This window comes from Glandiceps talaboti, chromosome 15, assembly GCF_964340395.1.
Source record: "Glandiceps talaboti chromosome 15, keGlaTala1.1, whole genome shotgun sequence".
Classification (NCBI taxonomy): domain Eukaryota; kingdom Metazoa; phylum Hemichordata; class Enteropneusta; family Spengelidae; genus Glandiceps; species Glandiceps talaboti.
The window spans coordinates 645,620-666,534 of NC_135563.1; the positions used below are offsets into that span (position 1 = coordinate 645,620).

At 38.5% G+C, this 20,915-nt stretch overlaps 1 protein-coding gene across 8 annotated transcripts in view; it reads left to right on the forward strand.

Annotated features, from left to right (window-relative positions):
* LOC144446976 (uncharacterized) overlaps positions 1 to 20,915 on the forward strand; it is a 334,721-nt gene that overhangs the window by 298,604 nt on the left and 15,202 nt on the right. For all 8 annotated transcript variants that reach the window (XM_078136846.1, XM_078136848.1, XM_078136850.1 and 5 more), the window contains 2 exons: positions 15,707 to 16,187; positions 18,835 to 19,019. In XM_078136846.1, coding sequence (XP_077992972.1) covers positions 15,707 to 16,187; positions 18,835 to 19,019 — 666 coding nt within the window. The remainder of the gene's footprint in view (positions 1 to 15,706; positions 16,188 to 18,834; positions 19,020 to 20,915) is intronic.

Sequence of the window (20,915 nt, forward strand, 5' to 3'; positions counted from 1 at the left end):
CTACATACTGGAGGATTGACATAGTGACACTCAACAATAACCACTGCATACTGGAGGGTGACATAGTGACACTCAACAATAACTACTACATACTGGAGGATTGACATAGTGACACTCAACAATAACCACTACATACTGGAGGAATGACATAGTGACACTCAACTATAACCACTACATACTGGAGGGTGACATAGTGACACTCAACAATAACCACTACATACTAGAGGGTGACATACAGTGACACTCAACAATAACTACTACATACTGGAGGATTGACATAGTGACACTCAACTATAACCACTACATACTGGAGGGTGACATAGTGACACTCAACAATAACCACTACATACTAGAGGGTGACATACAGTGACACTCAACAATAACTACTACATACTGGAGGATTGACATACAGTGACACTCAACAATAACCACTACATACTAGAGGATTGACATACAGTGACACTCAACAATAACCACTACATACTGGAGGATTAACATACAGTGACACTCAACAATAACCACTACATACTAGAGGATTGACATACAGTGACACTCAACAATAACTACTACATACTGGAGGATTGACATACAGTGACACTCAACAAATAACCACTACATACTAGAGGATTGACATACAGTGACACAACAATAACCACTACATACTGGAGGATTGACATACAGTGACACTCAACAATAACTACTACATACTGGAGGATTGACATAGTGACACTCAATAATAACCACTACATACTGGAGGATTGACATAGTGACACTCAACAATAACCACTACATACTGGAGGATTGACATAGTGACACTCAACAATAACCACTACATACTGGAGGATTGACATAGTGACACTCAACAATAACCACTACATACTGGAGGATTGACATACATGTACAGTGACACTCAACAATAACCACTGCATACTGGAGGATTGACATAGTGACACTCAACAATAACCACTACATACTGGAGGGTGACATACAGTGACACTCAACAATAACCACTACATACTAGAGGGTTGACATAGTGACACTCAACTATAACCACTACATACTGGAGGATTGACATACAGTGACACTCAACAATAACCACTACATACTGGAGGATTGACATAGTGACACTCAACAATAACTACTACATACTAGAGGGTGACATAGTGACACTCAACAATAACCACTACATACTAGAGGGTTGACATAGTGACACTCAACAATAACCACTACATACTGGAGGGTGACATAGTGACACTCAACAATAACCACTACAAACTGGAGGGTGACATACAGTGACACTCAACAATAACCACTACATACTGGAGGGTGACATAGTGACACTCAACAATAACCACTACATACTGGAGGGTGACATAGTGACACTCAACAATAACCACTACATACTAGAGGGTGACATAGTGACACTCAACAATAACCACTACATACTGGAGGATTGACATACAGTGACACTCAACAATAACTACTACATACTAGAGGATTGACATACAGTGACACTCAACAATAACCACTACATACTGGAGGATTGACATAGTGACACTCAACAATAACTACTACATACTAGAGGATTGACATACAGTGACACTCAACAATAACTACTACATACTGGAGGATTGACATACAGTGACACTCAACAATAACTACTACATACTAGAGGGTGACATAGTGACACTCAACAATAACTACTACATACTGGAGGATTGACATACAGTGACACTCAACAATAACTACTACATACTAGAGGATTGACATACAGTGACACTCAACAATAACCACTACATACTGGAGGATTGACATACAGTGACACTCAACAATAACCACTACATACTAGAGGATTGACATACAGTGACACTCAACAATAACCACTACATACTGGAGGATTGACATAGTGACACTCAACAATAACCACTGCATACTGGAGGGTGACATAGTGACACTCAACAATAACTACTACATACTGGAGGATTGACATAGTGACACTCAACAATAACCACTACATACTGGAGGAATGACATAGTGACACTCAACTATAACCACTACATACTGGAGGGTGACATAGTGACACTCAACAATAACCACTACATACTAGAGGGTGACATACAGTGACACTCAACAATAACTACTACATACTGGAGGATTGACATAGTGACACTCAACTATAACCACTACATACTGGAGGGTGACATAGTGACACTCAACAATAACCACTACATACTAGAGGGTGACATACAGTGACACTCAACAATAACTACTACATACTGGAGGATTGACATACAGTGACACTCAACAATAACCACTACATACTAGAGGATTGACATACAGTGACACTCAACAATAACCACTACATACTGGAGGATTAACATACAGTGACACTCAACAATAACCACTACATACTAGAGGATTGACATACAGTGACACTCAACAATAACTACTACATACTGGAGGATTGACATACAGTGACACTCAACAAATAACCACTACATACTAGAGGATTGACATACAGTAACACAACAATAACCACTACATACTGGAGGATTGACATACAGTGACACTCAACAATAACTACTACATACTGGAGGATTGACATAGTGACACTCAATAATAACCACTACATACTGGAGGATTGACATAGTGACACTCAACAATAACCACTACATACTGGAGGATTGACATAGTGACACTCAACAATAACCACTACATACTGGAGGATTGACATAGTGACACTCAACAATAACCACTACATACTGGAGGATTGACATACATGTACAGTGACACTCAACAATAACCACTGCATACTGGAGGATTGACATAGTGACACTCAACAATAACCACTACATACTGGAGGGTGACATACAGTGACACTCAACAATAACCACTACATACTAGAGGGTTGACATAGTGACACTCAACTATAACCACTACATACTGGAGGATTGACATACAGTGACACTCAACAATAACCACTACATACTGGAGGATTGACATAGTGACACTCAACAATAACTACTACATACTAGAGGGTGACATAGTGACACTCAACAATAACCACTACATACTAGAGGGTTGACATAGTGACACTCAACAATAACCACTACATACTGGAGGGTGACATAGTGACACTCAACAATAACCACTACAAACTGGAGGGTGACATACAGTGACACTCAACAATAACCACTACATACTGGAGGGTGAGATAGTGGCACTCAACAATAACCACTACATACTGGAGGGTGACATAGTGACACTCAACAATAACCACTACATACTGGAGGGTGACATAGTGACACTCAACAATAACCACTACATACTAGAGGGTGACATAGTGACACTCAACAATAACCACTACATACTGGAGGATTGACATACAGTGACACTCAACAATAACCACTGCATACTAGAGGATTGATATACAGTGACACTCAACAATAACCACTGCATACTGGAGGATTGACATACAGTGACACTCAACAATAACCACTGCATACTAGAGGATTGACATACAGTGACACTCAACAATAACTACTACATACTGGAGGATTGACATAGTGACACTCAACAATAACCACTACATACTGGAGGATTGACATACAGTGACACTCAACAATAACCACTGCATACTGGAGGATTGACATAGTGACACTCAACAATAACCACTACATACTAGAGGGTTGACATACAGTGACACTCAACAATAACTACTACATACTGGAGGATTGACATAGTGACACTCAACAATAACCACTACATACTGGAGGATTGACATACAGTGACACTCAACAATAACTACTACATACTGGAGGATTGACATAGTGACACTCAACAATAACCACTACATACTGGAGGATTGACATAGTGACACTCAACAATAACTACTACATACTGGAGGGTGACATAGTGACACTCAACAATAACCACTACATACTAGAGGATTGACATACAGTGACACTCAACAATAACCACTACATACTGGAGGATTGACATACAGTGACACTCAACAATAACCACTACATACTGGAGGATTGACATAGTGACACTCAACAATAACTACTACATACTGGAGGATTGACATAGTGACACTCAACAATAACTACTACATACTAGAGGATTGACATAGTGACACTCAACAATAACCACTACATACTGGAGGATTGACATAGTGACACTCAACAATAACCACTACATACTGGAGGATTGACATAGTGACACTCAACAATAACCACTACATACTGGAGGATTGACATAGTGACACTCAACAATAACCACTACATACTGGAGGATTGACATACAGTGACACTCAACAATAACCACTACATACTGGAGGATTGACATACAGTGACACTCAACAATAACCACTACATACTGGAGGATTGACATACAGTGACACTCAACAATAACTACTACATACTGGAGGATTGACATAGTGACACTCAACAATAACCACTACATACTGGAGGATTGACATAGTGACACTCAACAATAACTACTACATACTGGAGGATTGACATAGTGACACTCAACAATAACCACTACATACTGGAGGATTGACATACAGTGACACTCAACAATAACCACTACATACTGGAGGATTGACATACAGTGACACTCAACAATAACCACTACATACTGGAGGATTGACATAGTGACACTCAACAATAACCACTGCATACTGGAGGATTGACATACAGTGACACTCAACAATAACCACTACATACTGGAGGATTGACATAGTGACACTCAACAATAACCACTACATACTGGAGGATTGACATACAGTGACACTCAACAATAACCACTACATACTGGAGGATTGACATACAGTGACACTCAACAATAACTACTACATACTAGAGGATTGACATAGTGACACTCAACAATAACCACTACATACTAGAGGGTTGACATACAGTGACACTCAACAATAACCACTACATACTGGAGGGTGACATACAGTGACACTCAACAATAACCACTGCATACTGGAGGATTGACATTCAGTGACACTCAACAATAACCATTACATACTGGAGGGTGACATACAGTGACACTCAACAATAACCACTACATACTGGAGGATTGACATAGTGACACTCAACAATAACCACTACATACTGGAGGGTGACATAGTGACACTCAACAATAACCACTACATACTGGAGGGTGACATAGTGACACTCAACAATAACCACTACATACTGGAGGATTGACATAGTGACACTCAACAATAACCAGTACATACTGGAGGATTGACATACAGTGACACTCAACAATAACCACTGCATACTAGAGGATTGACATACAGTGACACTCAACAATAACTACTACATACTGGAGGATTGACATAGTGACACTCAACAATAACCACTACATACTGGAGGATTGACATACAGTGACACTCAACAATAACCACTGCATACTGGAGGATTGACATAGTGACACTCAACAATAACCACTACATACTAGAGGGTTGACATACAGTGACACTCAACAATAACTACTACATACTGGAGGATTGACATAGTGACACTCAACAATAACCACTACATACTGGAGGATTGACATACAGTGACACTCAACAATAACTAAGTGACACTCAACAATAACTACTACATACTGGAGGATTGACATAGTGACACTCAACAATAACTACTACATACTGGAGGGTGACATAGTGACACTCAACAATAACCACTACATACTAGAGGATTGACATACAGTGACACTCAACAATAACCACTACATACTGGAGGATTGACATACAGTGACACTCAACAATAACTACTACATACTGGAGGATTGACATAGTGACACTCAACAATAACTACTACATACTAGAGGATTGACATAGTGACACTCAACAATAACCACTACATACTGGAGGATTGACATAGTGACACTCAACAATAACCACTACATACTGGAGGATTGACATAGTGACACTCAACAATAACCACTACATACTGGAGGATTGACATAGTGACACTCAACAATAACCACTACATACTGGAGGATTGACATACAGTGACACTCAACAATAACCACTACATACTGGAGGATTGACATACAGTGACACTCAACAATAACCACTACATACTGGAGGATTGACATACAGTGACACTCAACAATAACTACTACATACTGGAGGATTGACATAGTGACACTCAACAATAACCACTACATACTGGAGGATTGACATAGTGACACTCAACAATAACTACTACATACTGGAGGATTGACATAGTGACACTCAACAATAACCACTACATACTGGAGGATTGACATACAGTGACACTCAACAATAACCACTACATACTGGAGGATTGACATACAGTGACACTCAACAATAACCACTACATACTGGAGGATTGACATAGTGACACTCAACAATAACCACTACATACTGGAGGATTGACATAGTGACACTCAACAATAACCACTACATACTGGAGGATTGACATACAGTGACACTCAACAATAACCACTACATACTGGAGGATTGACATACAGTGACACTCAACAATAACTACTACATACTGGAAGATTGACATAGTGACACTCAACAATAACCACTACATACTGGAGGATTGACATACAGTGACACTCAACAATAACCACTGCATACTGGAGGATTGACATAGTGACACTCAACAATAACCACTACATACTGGAGGGTTGACATACAGTGACACTCAACAATAACTACTACATACTGGAGGATTGACATAGTGACACTCAACAATAACCACTACATACTGGAGGATTGACATACAGTGACACTCAACAATAACTACTACATACTGGAGGATTGACATAGTGACACTCAACAATAACCACTACATACTGGAGGATTGACATAGTGACACTCAACAATAACTACTACATACTGGAGGGTGACATAGTGACACTCAACAATAACCACTACATACTAGAGGATTGACATACAGTGACACTCAACAATAACCACTACATACTGGAGGATTGACATACAGTGACACTCAACAATAACCACTACATACTGGAGGATTGACATAGTGACACTCAACAATAACTACTACATACTGGAGGATTGACATAATGACACTCAACAATAACTACTACATACTAGAGGATTGACATAGTGACACTCAACAATAACCACTACATACTGGAGGATTGACATAGTGACACTCAACAATAACCACTACATACTGGAGGATTGACATAGTGACACTCAACAATAACCACTACATACTGGAGGATTGACATAGTGACACTCAACAATAACCACTACATACTGGAGGATTGACATACAGTGACACTCAACAATAACCACTACATACTGGAGGATTGACATACAGTGACACTCAACAATAACCACTACATACTGGAGGATTGACATACAGTGACACTCAACAATAACTACTACATACTGGAGGATTGACATAGTGACACTCAACAATAACCACTACATACTGGAGGATTGACATAGTGACACTCAACAATAACTACTACATACTGGAGGATTGACATAGTGACACTCAACAATAACCACTACATACTGGAGGATTGACATACAGTGACACTCAACAATAACCACTACATACTGGAGGATTGACATACAGTGACACTCAACAATAACCACTACATACTGGAGGATTGACATAGTGACACTCAACAATAACCACTACATACTGGAGGATTGACATAGTGACACTCAACAATAACCACTACATACTGGAGGATTGACATACAGTGACACTCAACAATAACCACTACATACTGGAGGATTGACATACAGTGACACTCAACAATAACTACTACATACTGGAGGATTGACATACAGTGACACTCAACAATAACCACTACATACTGGAGGATTGACATACAGCGACACTCAACAATAACCACTACATACTGGAGGATTGACATAGTGACACTCAACAATAACTACTACATACTAGAGGATTGACATACAGTGACACTCAACAATAACTACTACATACTGGAGGGTGACATAGTGACACTCAACAATAACCACTACATACTGGAGGATTGACATACAGTGACACTCAACAATAACCACTACATACTAGAGGATTGACATAGTGACACTCAACAATAACCACTACATACTAGGGGGTTGACATACAGTGACACTCAACAATAACCACTACATACTGGAGGGTGACATACAGTGACACTCAACAATAACCACTGCATACTGGAGGATTGACATACAGTGACACTCAACAATAACCATTACATACTGGAGGGTGACATACAGTGACACTCAACAATAACCACTACATACTGGAGGATTGACATAGTGACACTCAACAATAACCACTACATACTGGAGGGTGACATAGTGACACTCAACAATAACCACTACATACTGGAGGGTGACATAGTGACACTCAACAATAACCACTACATACTGGAGGATTGACATAGTGACACTCAACAATAACCACTACATACTGGAGGATTGACATACAGTGACACTCAACAATAACCACTACATACTGGAGGGTGACATACAGTGACACTCAACAATAACCACTACATACTGGAGGATTGACATAGTGACACTCAACAATAACCACTACATACTGGAGGATTGACATACAGTGACACTCAACAATAACCACTACATACTGGAGGATTGACATACAGTGACACTCAACAATAACCACTACATACTGGAGGATTGACATAGTGACACTCAACAATAACTACTACATACTAGAGGATTGACATAGTGACACTGAACAATAACCACTACATACTAGAGGATTGACATACAGTGACACTCAACAATAACCACTACATACTGGAGGATTGACATACAGTGACACTCAACAATAACCACTACATACTGGAGGATTGACATAGTGACACTCAACAATAACCACTACATACTAGAGGATTGACATACAGTGACACTCAACAATAACTACTACATACTGGAGGATTGACATACAGTGACACTCAACAATAACCACTGCATACTGGAGGATTGACATAGTGACACTCAACAATAACCACTACATACTGGAGGGTGACATACAGTGACACTCAACAATAACCACTACATACTAGAGGGTTGACATAGTGACACTCAACTATAACCACTACATACTGGAGGATTGACATACAGTGACACTCAACAATAACCACTACATACTGGAGGGTGACATAGTGACACTCAACAATAACCACTACATACTGGAGGGTGACATAGTGACACTCAACAATAACCACTACATACTGGAGGATTGACATAGTGACACTCAACAATAACCACTACATACTGGAGGATTGACATACAGTGACACTCAACAATAACCACTACATACTGGAGGATTGACATACAGTGACACTCAACAATAACCACTGCATACTGGAGGATTGACATAGTGACACTCAACAATAACCACTACATACTGGAGGGTGACATACAGTGACACTCAACAATAACCACTACATACTAGAGGGTTGACATAGTGACACTCAACTATAACCACTACATACTGGAGGATTGACATACAGTGACACTCAACAATAACCACTACATACTGGAGGATTGACATACAGTGACACTCAACAATAACCACTACATACTGGAGGATTGACATAGTGACACTCAATAACTACTACATACTAGAGGGTGACATAGTGACACTCAACAATAACCACTACATACTGGAGGATTGACATACAGTGACACTCAACAATAACCACTACATACTGGAGGATTGACATACAGTGACAATCAACAATAACTACTACATACTGGAGGATTGACATAGTGACACTCAATAATAACCACTACATACTGGAGGGTGACATAGTGACACTCAACAATAACCACTACATACTGGAGGGTGACATACAGTGACACTCAACAATAACCACTACATACTGGAGGGTGACATAGTGACACTCAACAATAACCACTACATACTGGAGGGTGACATAGTGACACTCAACAATAACCACTACATACTAGAGGGTTGACATACAGTGACACTCAACAATAACCACTACATACTGGAGGATTGACATAGTGACACTCAACAATAACCACTACATACAGGAGGGTGACATAGTGACACTCAACAATAACCACTGCATACTGGAGGATTGACATACAGTGACACTCAACAATAACCACTACATACTGGAGGATTGACATAGTGACACTCAACAATAACTACTACATACTGGAGGATTGACATACAGTGACACTCAACAATAACCACTACATACTAGAGGATTGACATACAGTGACACTCAACAATAACCACTACATACTGGAGTATTGACATACAGTGACACTCAACAATAACCACTACATACTAGAGGATTGACATACAGTGACACTCAACAATAACTACTATATACTGGAGGATTGACATACAGTGACACTCAACAAATAACCACTACATACTAGAGGATTGACATACAGTGACACAACAATAACCACTACATACTGGAGGATTGACATACAGTGTCACTCAACAATAACCACTACATACTAGAGGATTGACATACAGTGACACTCAACAATAACAACTACATACTGGAGGATTTACATACAGTGACACTCAACAATAACCACTACATACTAGAGGATTGACATACAGTGACACTCAACAATAACTACTACATACTGGAGGATTGACATAGTGACACTCAACAATAACTACTACATACTAGAGGATTGACATACAGTGACACTCAACAATAACTACTACATACTGGAGGATTGACATACAGTGACACTCAACAATAACTACTACATACTGGAGGATTGACATAGTGACACTCAACAATAACCACTACATACTGGAGGATTGACATACAGTGACACTCAACAATAACCACTACATACTGGAGGATTGACATACAGTGACACTCAACAATAACTACTACATACTGGAGGATTGACATAGTGACACTCAACAATAACCACTACATACTGGAGGATTGACATAGTGACACTCAACAATAACTACTACATACTGGAGGGTGACATAGTGACACTCAACAATAACCACTACATACTAGAGGATTGACATACAGTGACACTCAACAATAACCACTACATACTGGAGGATTGACATACAGTGACACTCAACAATAACCACTACATACTGGAGGATTGACATAGTGACACTCAACAATAACTACTACATACTGGAGGATTGACATAGTGACACTCAACAATAACTACTACATACTGGAGGATTGACATAGTGACACTCAACAATAACCACTACATACTGGAGGATTGACATACAGTGACACTCAACAATAACCACTACATACTGGAGGATTGACATAGTGACACTCAACAATAACCACTACATACTGGAAGATTGACATAGTGACACTCAACAATAACCACTACATACTGGAGGATTGATATACAGTGACACTCAACAATAACCACTACATACTGGAGGATTGACATACAGTGACACTCAACAATAACCACTACATACTGGAGGATTGACATACAGTGACACTCAACAATAACCACTACATACTGGAGGATTGACATAGTGACACTCAACAATAACCACTACATACTGGAGGATTGACATAGTGACACTCAACAATAACTACTACATACTGGAGGATTGACATAGTGACACTCAACAATAACCACTACATACTGGAGGATTGACATACAGTGACACTCAACAATAACCACTACATACTGGAGGATTGACATACAGTGACACTCAACAATAACCACTACATACTTGAGGATTGACATAGTGACACTCAACAATAACCACTACATACTGGAGGATTGACATAGTGACACTCAACAATAACCACTACATACTGGAGGATTGACATACAGTGACACTCAACAATAACTACTACATACTGGAGGATTGACATACAGTGACACTCAACAATAACCACTACATACTGGAGGATTGACATACAGCGACACTCAACAATAACCACTACATACTGGAGGATTGACATAGTGACACTCAACTATAACCACTACATACTGGAGGATTGACATAGTGACACTCAACAATAACCACTACATACTGGAGGATTGACATACAGTGACACTCAACAATAACTACTACATACTAGAGGATTGACATACAGTGACACTCAACAATAACTACTACATACTGGAGGGTGACATAGTGACACTCAACAATAACCACTACATACTGGAGGATTGACATACAGTGACACTCAACAATAACCACTACATACTAGAGGATTGACATAGTGACACTCAACAATAACCACTACATACTAGAGGGTTGACATACAGTGACACTCAACAATAACCACTACATACTGGAGGGTGACATACAGTGACACTCAACAATAACCACTGCATACTGGAGGATTGACATACAGTGACACTCAACAATAACCATTACATACTGGAGGGTGACATACAGTGACACTCAACAATAACCACTACATACTGGAGGATTGACATAGTGACACTCAACAATAACCACTACATACTGGAGGGTGACATAGTGACACTCAACAATAACCACTACATACTGGAGGGTGACATAGTGACACTCAACAATAACCACTACATACTGGAGGATTGACATAGTGACACTCAACAATAACCACTACATACTGGAGGATTGACATACAGTGACACTCAACAATAACCACTACATACTGGAGGGTGACATACAGTGACACTCAACAATAACCACTACATACTGGAGGGTGACATACAGTGACACTCAACAATAACCACTACATACTGGAGGATTGACATAGTGACACTCAACAATAACCACTACATACTGGATGATTGACATACAGTGACACTCAACAATAACCACTACATACTGGAGGATTGACATACAGTGACACTCAACAATAACCACTACATACTGGAGGATTGACATAGTGACACTCAACAATAACCACTACATACTAGAGGATTGACATACAGTGACACTCAACAATAACTACTACATACTGGAGGATTGACATAGTGACACTCAACAATAACCACTACATACTGGAGGGTGACATACAGTGACACTCAACAATAACCACTACATACTAGAGGGTTGACATAGTGACACTCAACTATAACCACTACATACTGGAGGATTGACATACAGTGACACTTAACAATAACCACTACATACTGGAGGGTGACATAGTGACACTCAACAATAACCACTACATACTGGAGGGTGACATAGTGACACTCAACAATAACCACTACATACTGGAGGATTGACATAGTGACACTCAACAATAACCACTACATACTAGAGGATTGACATAGTGACACTCAACAATAACTACTACATACTGGAGGATTGACATAGTGACACTCAACAATAACCACTACATACTGGAGGGTGACATAGTGACACTCAACAATAACCACTACATACTGGAGGATTGACATACAGTGACACTCAACAATAACTACTACATACTGGAGGATTGACATACAGTGACACTCAACAATAACCACTACATACTGGAGGATTGACATACAGTGACACTCAACAATAACCACTGCATACTGGAGGATTGACATAGTGACACTCAACAATAACCACTACATACTGGAGGGTGACATACAGTGACACTCAACAATAACCACTACATACTAGAGGGTTGACATAGTGACACTCAACTATAACCACTACATACTGGAGGATTGACATACAGTGACACTCAACAATAACCACTACATACTAGAGGATTGACATACAGTGACACTCAACAATAACCACTACATACTGGAGGATTGACATACAGTGACACTCAACAATAACCACTACATACTGGAGGATTGACATAGTGACACTCAACAATAACCACTACATACTGGAGGGTGACATAGTGACACTCAACAATAACCACTACATACTGGTGGATGACATAGTGACACTCAACAATAACCACTACATACTAGAGGGTTGACATAGTGACACTCAACAATAACCACTACATACTGGAGGGTGACATAGTGACACTCAACAATAACCACTACATACTGGAGGGTGACATACAGTGACACTCAACAATAACCACTACATACTGGAGGGTGACATAGTGACACTCAACAATAACTACTACATACTGGAGGATTGACATAGTGACACTCAACAATAACCACTACATACTGGAGGATTGACATAGTGACACTCAACAATAACTACTACATACTAGAGGATTGACATAGTGACACTCAACAATAACCACTACATACTGGAGGATTGACATACAGTGACACTCAACAATAACCACTACATACTGGAGGATTGACATAGTGACACTCAACAATAACTACTACATACTGGAGGGTGACATAGTGACACTCAACAATAACCACTACATACTGGAGGGTGACATAGTGACACTCAACAATAACCACTACATACTAGAGGGTTGACATAGTGACACTCAACAATAACCACTACATACTGGAGGGTGACATAGTGACACTCAACAATAACCACTACATACTGGAGGGTGACATACAGTGACACTCAACAATAACCACTACATACTGGAGGGTGACATAGTGACACTCAACAATAACCACTACATACTGGAGGGTGACATAGTGACACTCAACAATAACCACTACATACTAGAGGGTTGACATACAGTGACACTCAACAATAACCACTACATACTGGAGGATTGACATAGTGACACTCAACAATAACCACTACATACAGGAGGGTGACATAGTGACACTCAACAATAACCACTGCATACTGGAGGATTGACATACAGTGACACTCAACAATAACCACTACATACTGGAGGATTGACATAGTGACACTCAACAATAACCACTACATACTGGAGGATTGACATACAGTGACACTCAACAATAACCACTACATACTGGAGGATTGACATAGTGACACTCAACAATAACCACTACATACTGGAGGATTGACATAGTGACACTCAACAATAACTACTACATACTGGAGGATTGACATACAGTGACACTCAACAATAACTACTACATACTGGAGGATTGACATACAGTGACACTCAACAATAACTACTACATACTGGAGGGTGACATAGTGACACTCAACAATAACCACTACATACTGGAGGATTGACATACAGCGACACTCAACAATAACTACTACATACTGGAGGGAAAAACTTCAAATACTTGTCAGGTTCTTTATACTTCATTATAGTGCATTGTATATGTCCTTGCCAGTTTAACAGGCCTGTATTTGGACAGATATCTGTTATCTATTCCTATTAAATCCATTAATTGAGCATGTCATCCTTTAATTATCAATTAAACTTAAACATTATCACAGAATGGTACAAGGTTTTATAAGGTGCAGTTAGTACAATTAACATTATTGTCACAATTAACAATTAACATTATTGGTAGAAACTGCAATGTTATTGCAGAATGGTACAAGGTATTATAAGGTGCAGTTAGTACAATTAACATTATTGTCACAATTAACAATTAACATTATTGTCACAATTAACAATTAACATTATTGGTAGAAACTTCAACATTATTGTATTAACATGACTAGTGTATGAAAAATTTAATTTTGCTAAAAAGGGTGCTGATATTTCCAGACACTAATATTTGGTTTATAGACACATTGCAGTTCTGAATATTAAAATTCTAAATTGTGTGTCTTTAAATTTGATATTTCAGGATATTCCTCATTTAAGTCAGAGTCCAGAAGAGATCCTACGCATGCATGATGTTCTACAAGAATGCAGACCTGAACACAAATTACTTAATTATGAACCATCCCCACTCCTTGCAGAAGAACAGCTGAACAATATACCCTCACCTTATCCCAACGGGCTTCCACTTACATCTTCATCTACACCAAGCTTCCCACCTTCACCATTGACATTTCCTGGTGCATCACCCTCTAGGTTGACTCCAGGAAGCCTTTCTAGCATATCACCAGTGCATTATGGTACCTTTCCATCAGGAGTTGCCAGGTTATCAAATGGCACTCTTCCATTGTTACAGAACTGGGGAGTTCTTCCAGCATATCAAAGAAGTGTTGATACACCAGACATGGCAAGTTATTCTGTAGGAAGTACTAGCAGTACTGTGTCTCCTGCCAATAGTGGAATGCATCCACTGGCAATGCTACCACCATCAAGTCTTCAACTAGAAGGTAGTTATTAAAATCTACTATGTTAATATCCCTCAATACTTATAGTTGCTTGATAGTGCCTTTCATCCTGCAGAATATGTTGGTAGACTTTTTAGAACTACCAAATTGTATCACAGACAGGAAAGCTCAAAATGATTGTAATACATGTAATTTCATGTGACAACCATTAAGATTTACCCTGCGTACTGACATTTTACATGTTGGTTTGCTTTTAATGGACACAGCTTGCAAAAAGCTCAAAACTACTTTTGTTTGTTATTAGAATTTTTAGTTGTGATTGGAGGTTTTCCAATCATTTACACTGTATTGCACCATGCAGATTTACTCAGTCATTTACATTGTACTATGTTACCATGTAATTTGACTCAGTCATTTACACTGTACTGCACCATGCAGTTTTACTCCGTCATTTACACTGTACTGCACCATGCAGTTTTACTCCGTCATTTACACTGTACTGCACCATGTAGTTTTACTCCGTCATTTACACTGTACTGCACCATGCAGTTTTACTCCGTCATTTACATTGTACTGCACCATGCAGTTTTACTCCGTCATTTACACTGTACTGCACCATGTAGTTTTACTCCGTCATTTACATTGTACTGCACCATGCAGTTTTACTCCGTCATTTACACTGTACTGCACCATGCAGTTTTACTCAGTTATTTACACTGTACTGCACCATGTAGTTTTACTCAGTTATTTACACTGTACTGCACCATGCAGTTTTACTCCGTCATTTACACTGTACTGCACCATGCAGTTTTACTCCGTCATTTACACTGTACTGCACCATGCAGTTTTACTCAGTCATTTACACTGTACTGCACCATGCAGTTTTATTCAGTTATTTACACTGTACTGCACCATGCAGTTTTACTCAGTCATTTACACTGTACTATGTCACCATGCAATTTGACTTAGTCATTTACACTGTACTGCACCATGCAGTTATACTCAGTCATTTACACTGTACTGCACCATGCAGTTTTACTCAAGTCATTTACACTGTACTGCACCATGCAATTTTACTCAGTCATTTACACTGTACTGCACCATGCAGTTTTACTCAGTTATTTACACTGTACTGCACCATGCAGTTTTACTCAGTCATTTACACTGTACTGCACCATGCAGTTTTACTCAGTCATTTACACTGTACTGCACCATGCAGTTTTACTCAGTCATTTACACTGTACTGCACCATGCAGTTTTACTCAGTCATTTACACTGTACTGCACCATGCAGTTTTACTCAGTCATTTACACTGTACTGCACCATGCAGTTATACTCAGTCATTTACACTGTACTGCACCATGCACTTTTACTCAAGTCATTTACACTGTACTGCACCATGCAGTTTTACTCAGTCATTTACACTGTACTGCACCATGCAGTTTTACTCAGTCATTTACACTGTACTGCACCATGCAGCTTTACTCAGTTATTTACACTGTACTGCACCATGCAGTTTTACTCAGTCATTTACACTGTACTATGTCACCATGCAATTTGACTCAGTCATTTACACTTTACTGCACCATGCAGTTTTACTCAGTCATTTACACCGTACTGCACCATGCAGTTTTACTCAAGTCATTTACACTGTTCTGCACCATGCAGTTTTACTCAGTCATTTACACTGTACTATGTCACCATGCAATTTGACTTAGTCATTTACACTGTACTATGTCACCATGTAATTCGACTTAGTCATTTACACTGTACTATGTCACCATGTAATTTGACTTAGTCATTTACACTGTACTATGTCACCATGTAATTTGACTTAGTCATTTACACTACTATGTCACCATGTAATTTGACTTAGTCATTTACACTGTACTATGTCACCATGCAGTTTCATCCGGTCATTTACACTATACTACATCATGCATAGTTTTACTGTCATTAACACTGTACTGTGTCACCATGCAGTTTTACTCATTTACACTGTACAACACTATGCATACGATAGTTTAACTGTCATTTACACTGTACTAAGTCACCACATATAGTTTTACTCAGTCTTTACACTGTACTACACTATGCATATTTTTACCATTGTTTACAGTGTACTATGTCACCATGCAATTTGACTCAGTCATTTACACTTTACTGCACCATGCAGTTTTACTCAGTCATTTACACTGTACTGCACCATGCAGTTATACTCAGTCATTTACACTGTACTATGTCACCATGTAATTTGACTTAGTCATTTACACTGTACTATGTCACCATGCAGTTTCATCCGGTCATTTACACTATACTACATCATGCATAGTTTTACTGTCATTAACACTGTACTGTGTCACCATGCAGTTTTACTCATTTACACTGTACAACACTATGCATACGATAGTTTAACTGTCATTTACACTGTACTAAGTCACCACATATAGTTTTACTCAGTCTTTACACTGTACTACACTATGTATATTTTTACCATTGTTTACAGTGTACTATGTCACCATGCAATTTGACTTAGTCATTTACACTCTACTACACTATACATAGTTTAACTGTCATTTACACTGTACTATGTCACCATGCAGTTTTACTCAGTCGTTTACACTGTAAATGTAAACTACTAGATAAAATAATCCTGATCCATTATTGTACACACTGTTTGTACACAAAGGTCCTCCTCAACCACCAACTGATTTCCGCATCTCGAGAATTGTAACCAGTCGTAGTATTTTACTAGCCTGGATTCCTCCGGCTATGGATGAAATGGCAAAGAGTAATGGTGCCCAAGTAGCTGGCTATAAAATTTACCTCAACAACAGACAAAAACAACTTGTAAACAGTGCACATCTCACAAAGGTAATTCTAATCTTCTTTATATGTTGACCATCAACCGTAGTATCAACTATCATTGCTTTCACAGCCAGTAAAGGCACTATAAACTCACCGGTTATCTAGTATCATTGCATTCACAGCAAGTAACAGTATCCCTTACAAAAATATCCTAAAGGATCATATAGGAAAATGTCTTATAGGAATCCTATAGGATTCTTAAAATATTCCTATAAGGAATATCTTATAAGATTTTGGCAACTTTCTTTTAGGATATTTGACATCTTTTAGGAATACTTAAGGATTCCCATAGGATGTCTTTTAGGAATACTAAAGGATTCCCATAGGATGTCTTTTAGGAATACTAAAGGATTCCCATAGGATGTCTTTTAGGAATACTAAAGGATTCCCATAGGATGTCTTTTAGGAATACTAAAGGATTCCTATAGGATGTCTTTTAGGAATATTTAAGGATTCCCATAGGATGTCTTTTAGGAATACTAAAGGATTCCTATAGGATGTCTTTTAGGAATACTAAAGGATTCCCATAGGATGTCTTTTAGGAATACTAAAGGATTCCTATAGAATGTCTTTTAGGAATACTAAAGGATTCCCATAGGATGTCTTTTAGGAATATTTAAGGATTCCTATAGGATGTCTTTTAGGAATACTAAAGGATTCCTATAGAATGTCTTTTAGGAATACTAAAGGATTCCCATAGGATGTCTTTTAGGAATACTAAAGGATTCCTATAGGATGTCTTTTAGGAATACTAAAGAATTCCTATAGGATGTCTTTTAGGAATACTAAAGAATTCCTATAGGATGTCTTTTAGGAATACTAAAGAATTCCCATAGGATGTCTTTTAGGAATACTAAAGGATTCCCATAGGATGTCTTTTAGGAATACTTAAGGATTCCTATATGATATCTTTTAGGAATACTAAAGGATTCCTATAGAATGTCTTTTAGGAATACTAAAGGATTCCTATAGGATGTCTTTTAGGAATACTAAAGGATTCCTATAGGATGTCTTTTAGGAATACTAAAGGATTCCTATAGGATGTCTTTTAGGAATACTTAAGGATTCCCATAGGATGTCTTTTAGGAATACTAAAGGATTCCTATAGGATGTCTTTTAGGAATACTTAAGGATTCCCATAGGATGTCTTTTAGGAATACTAAAGGATTCCTATAGGATGTCTTTTAGGAATACTAAAGGATTCCCATAGGATGTCTTTTAGGAATACTTAATGATTCCTATAGGATGTCTTTTAGGAATACTAAAGGATTCCTATAGGATGTCTTTTAGGAATACTAAATGATTCCCATAGGATGTCTTTTAGGAATACTTAATGATTCCCATAGGATGTCTTTTAGGAATACTTAATGATTCCTATAGGATGTCTTTTAGGAATACTAAAGGATTCCTATAGGATGTCTTTTAGGAATACTTAAGGATTCCTATAGGATGTCTTTTAGGAATACTTAAGGATTCCCATAGGATGTCTTTTAGGAATACTAAAGGATTCCTATAGGATGTCTTTTAGGAATACTAAAGGATTCCCATAGGATGTCTTTTAGGAATACTTAATGATTCCTATAGGATGTCTTTTAGGAATACTAAATGATTCCCATAGGATGTCTTTTAGGAATACTAAATGATTCCTATAGGATGTCTTTTAGGAGTTCCTAATGAATTCTTTTAGGAATACTAAAGTATTCTTATAGGATATCTTTTAAGAATGCTAAAGGATTCCTATAGGATGTCTTTTAGGAATACTAAAGGATTCCTATAGGTGTGTTGGGGTAACTACAAATACACTAATACTGGCCTACTGTCGCAGAACCCATTGTTTTTGAAAATGACTTCATTTCCTGGAGTGGCATTTTACTTTATGTTAATAGTTCTAAGCCTGACTAA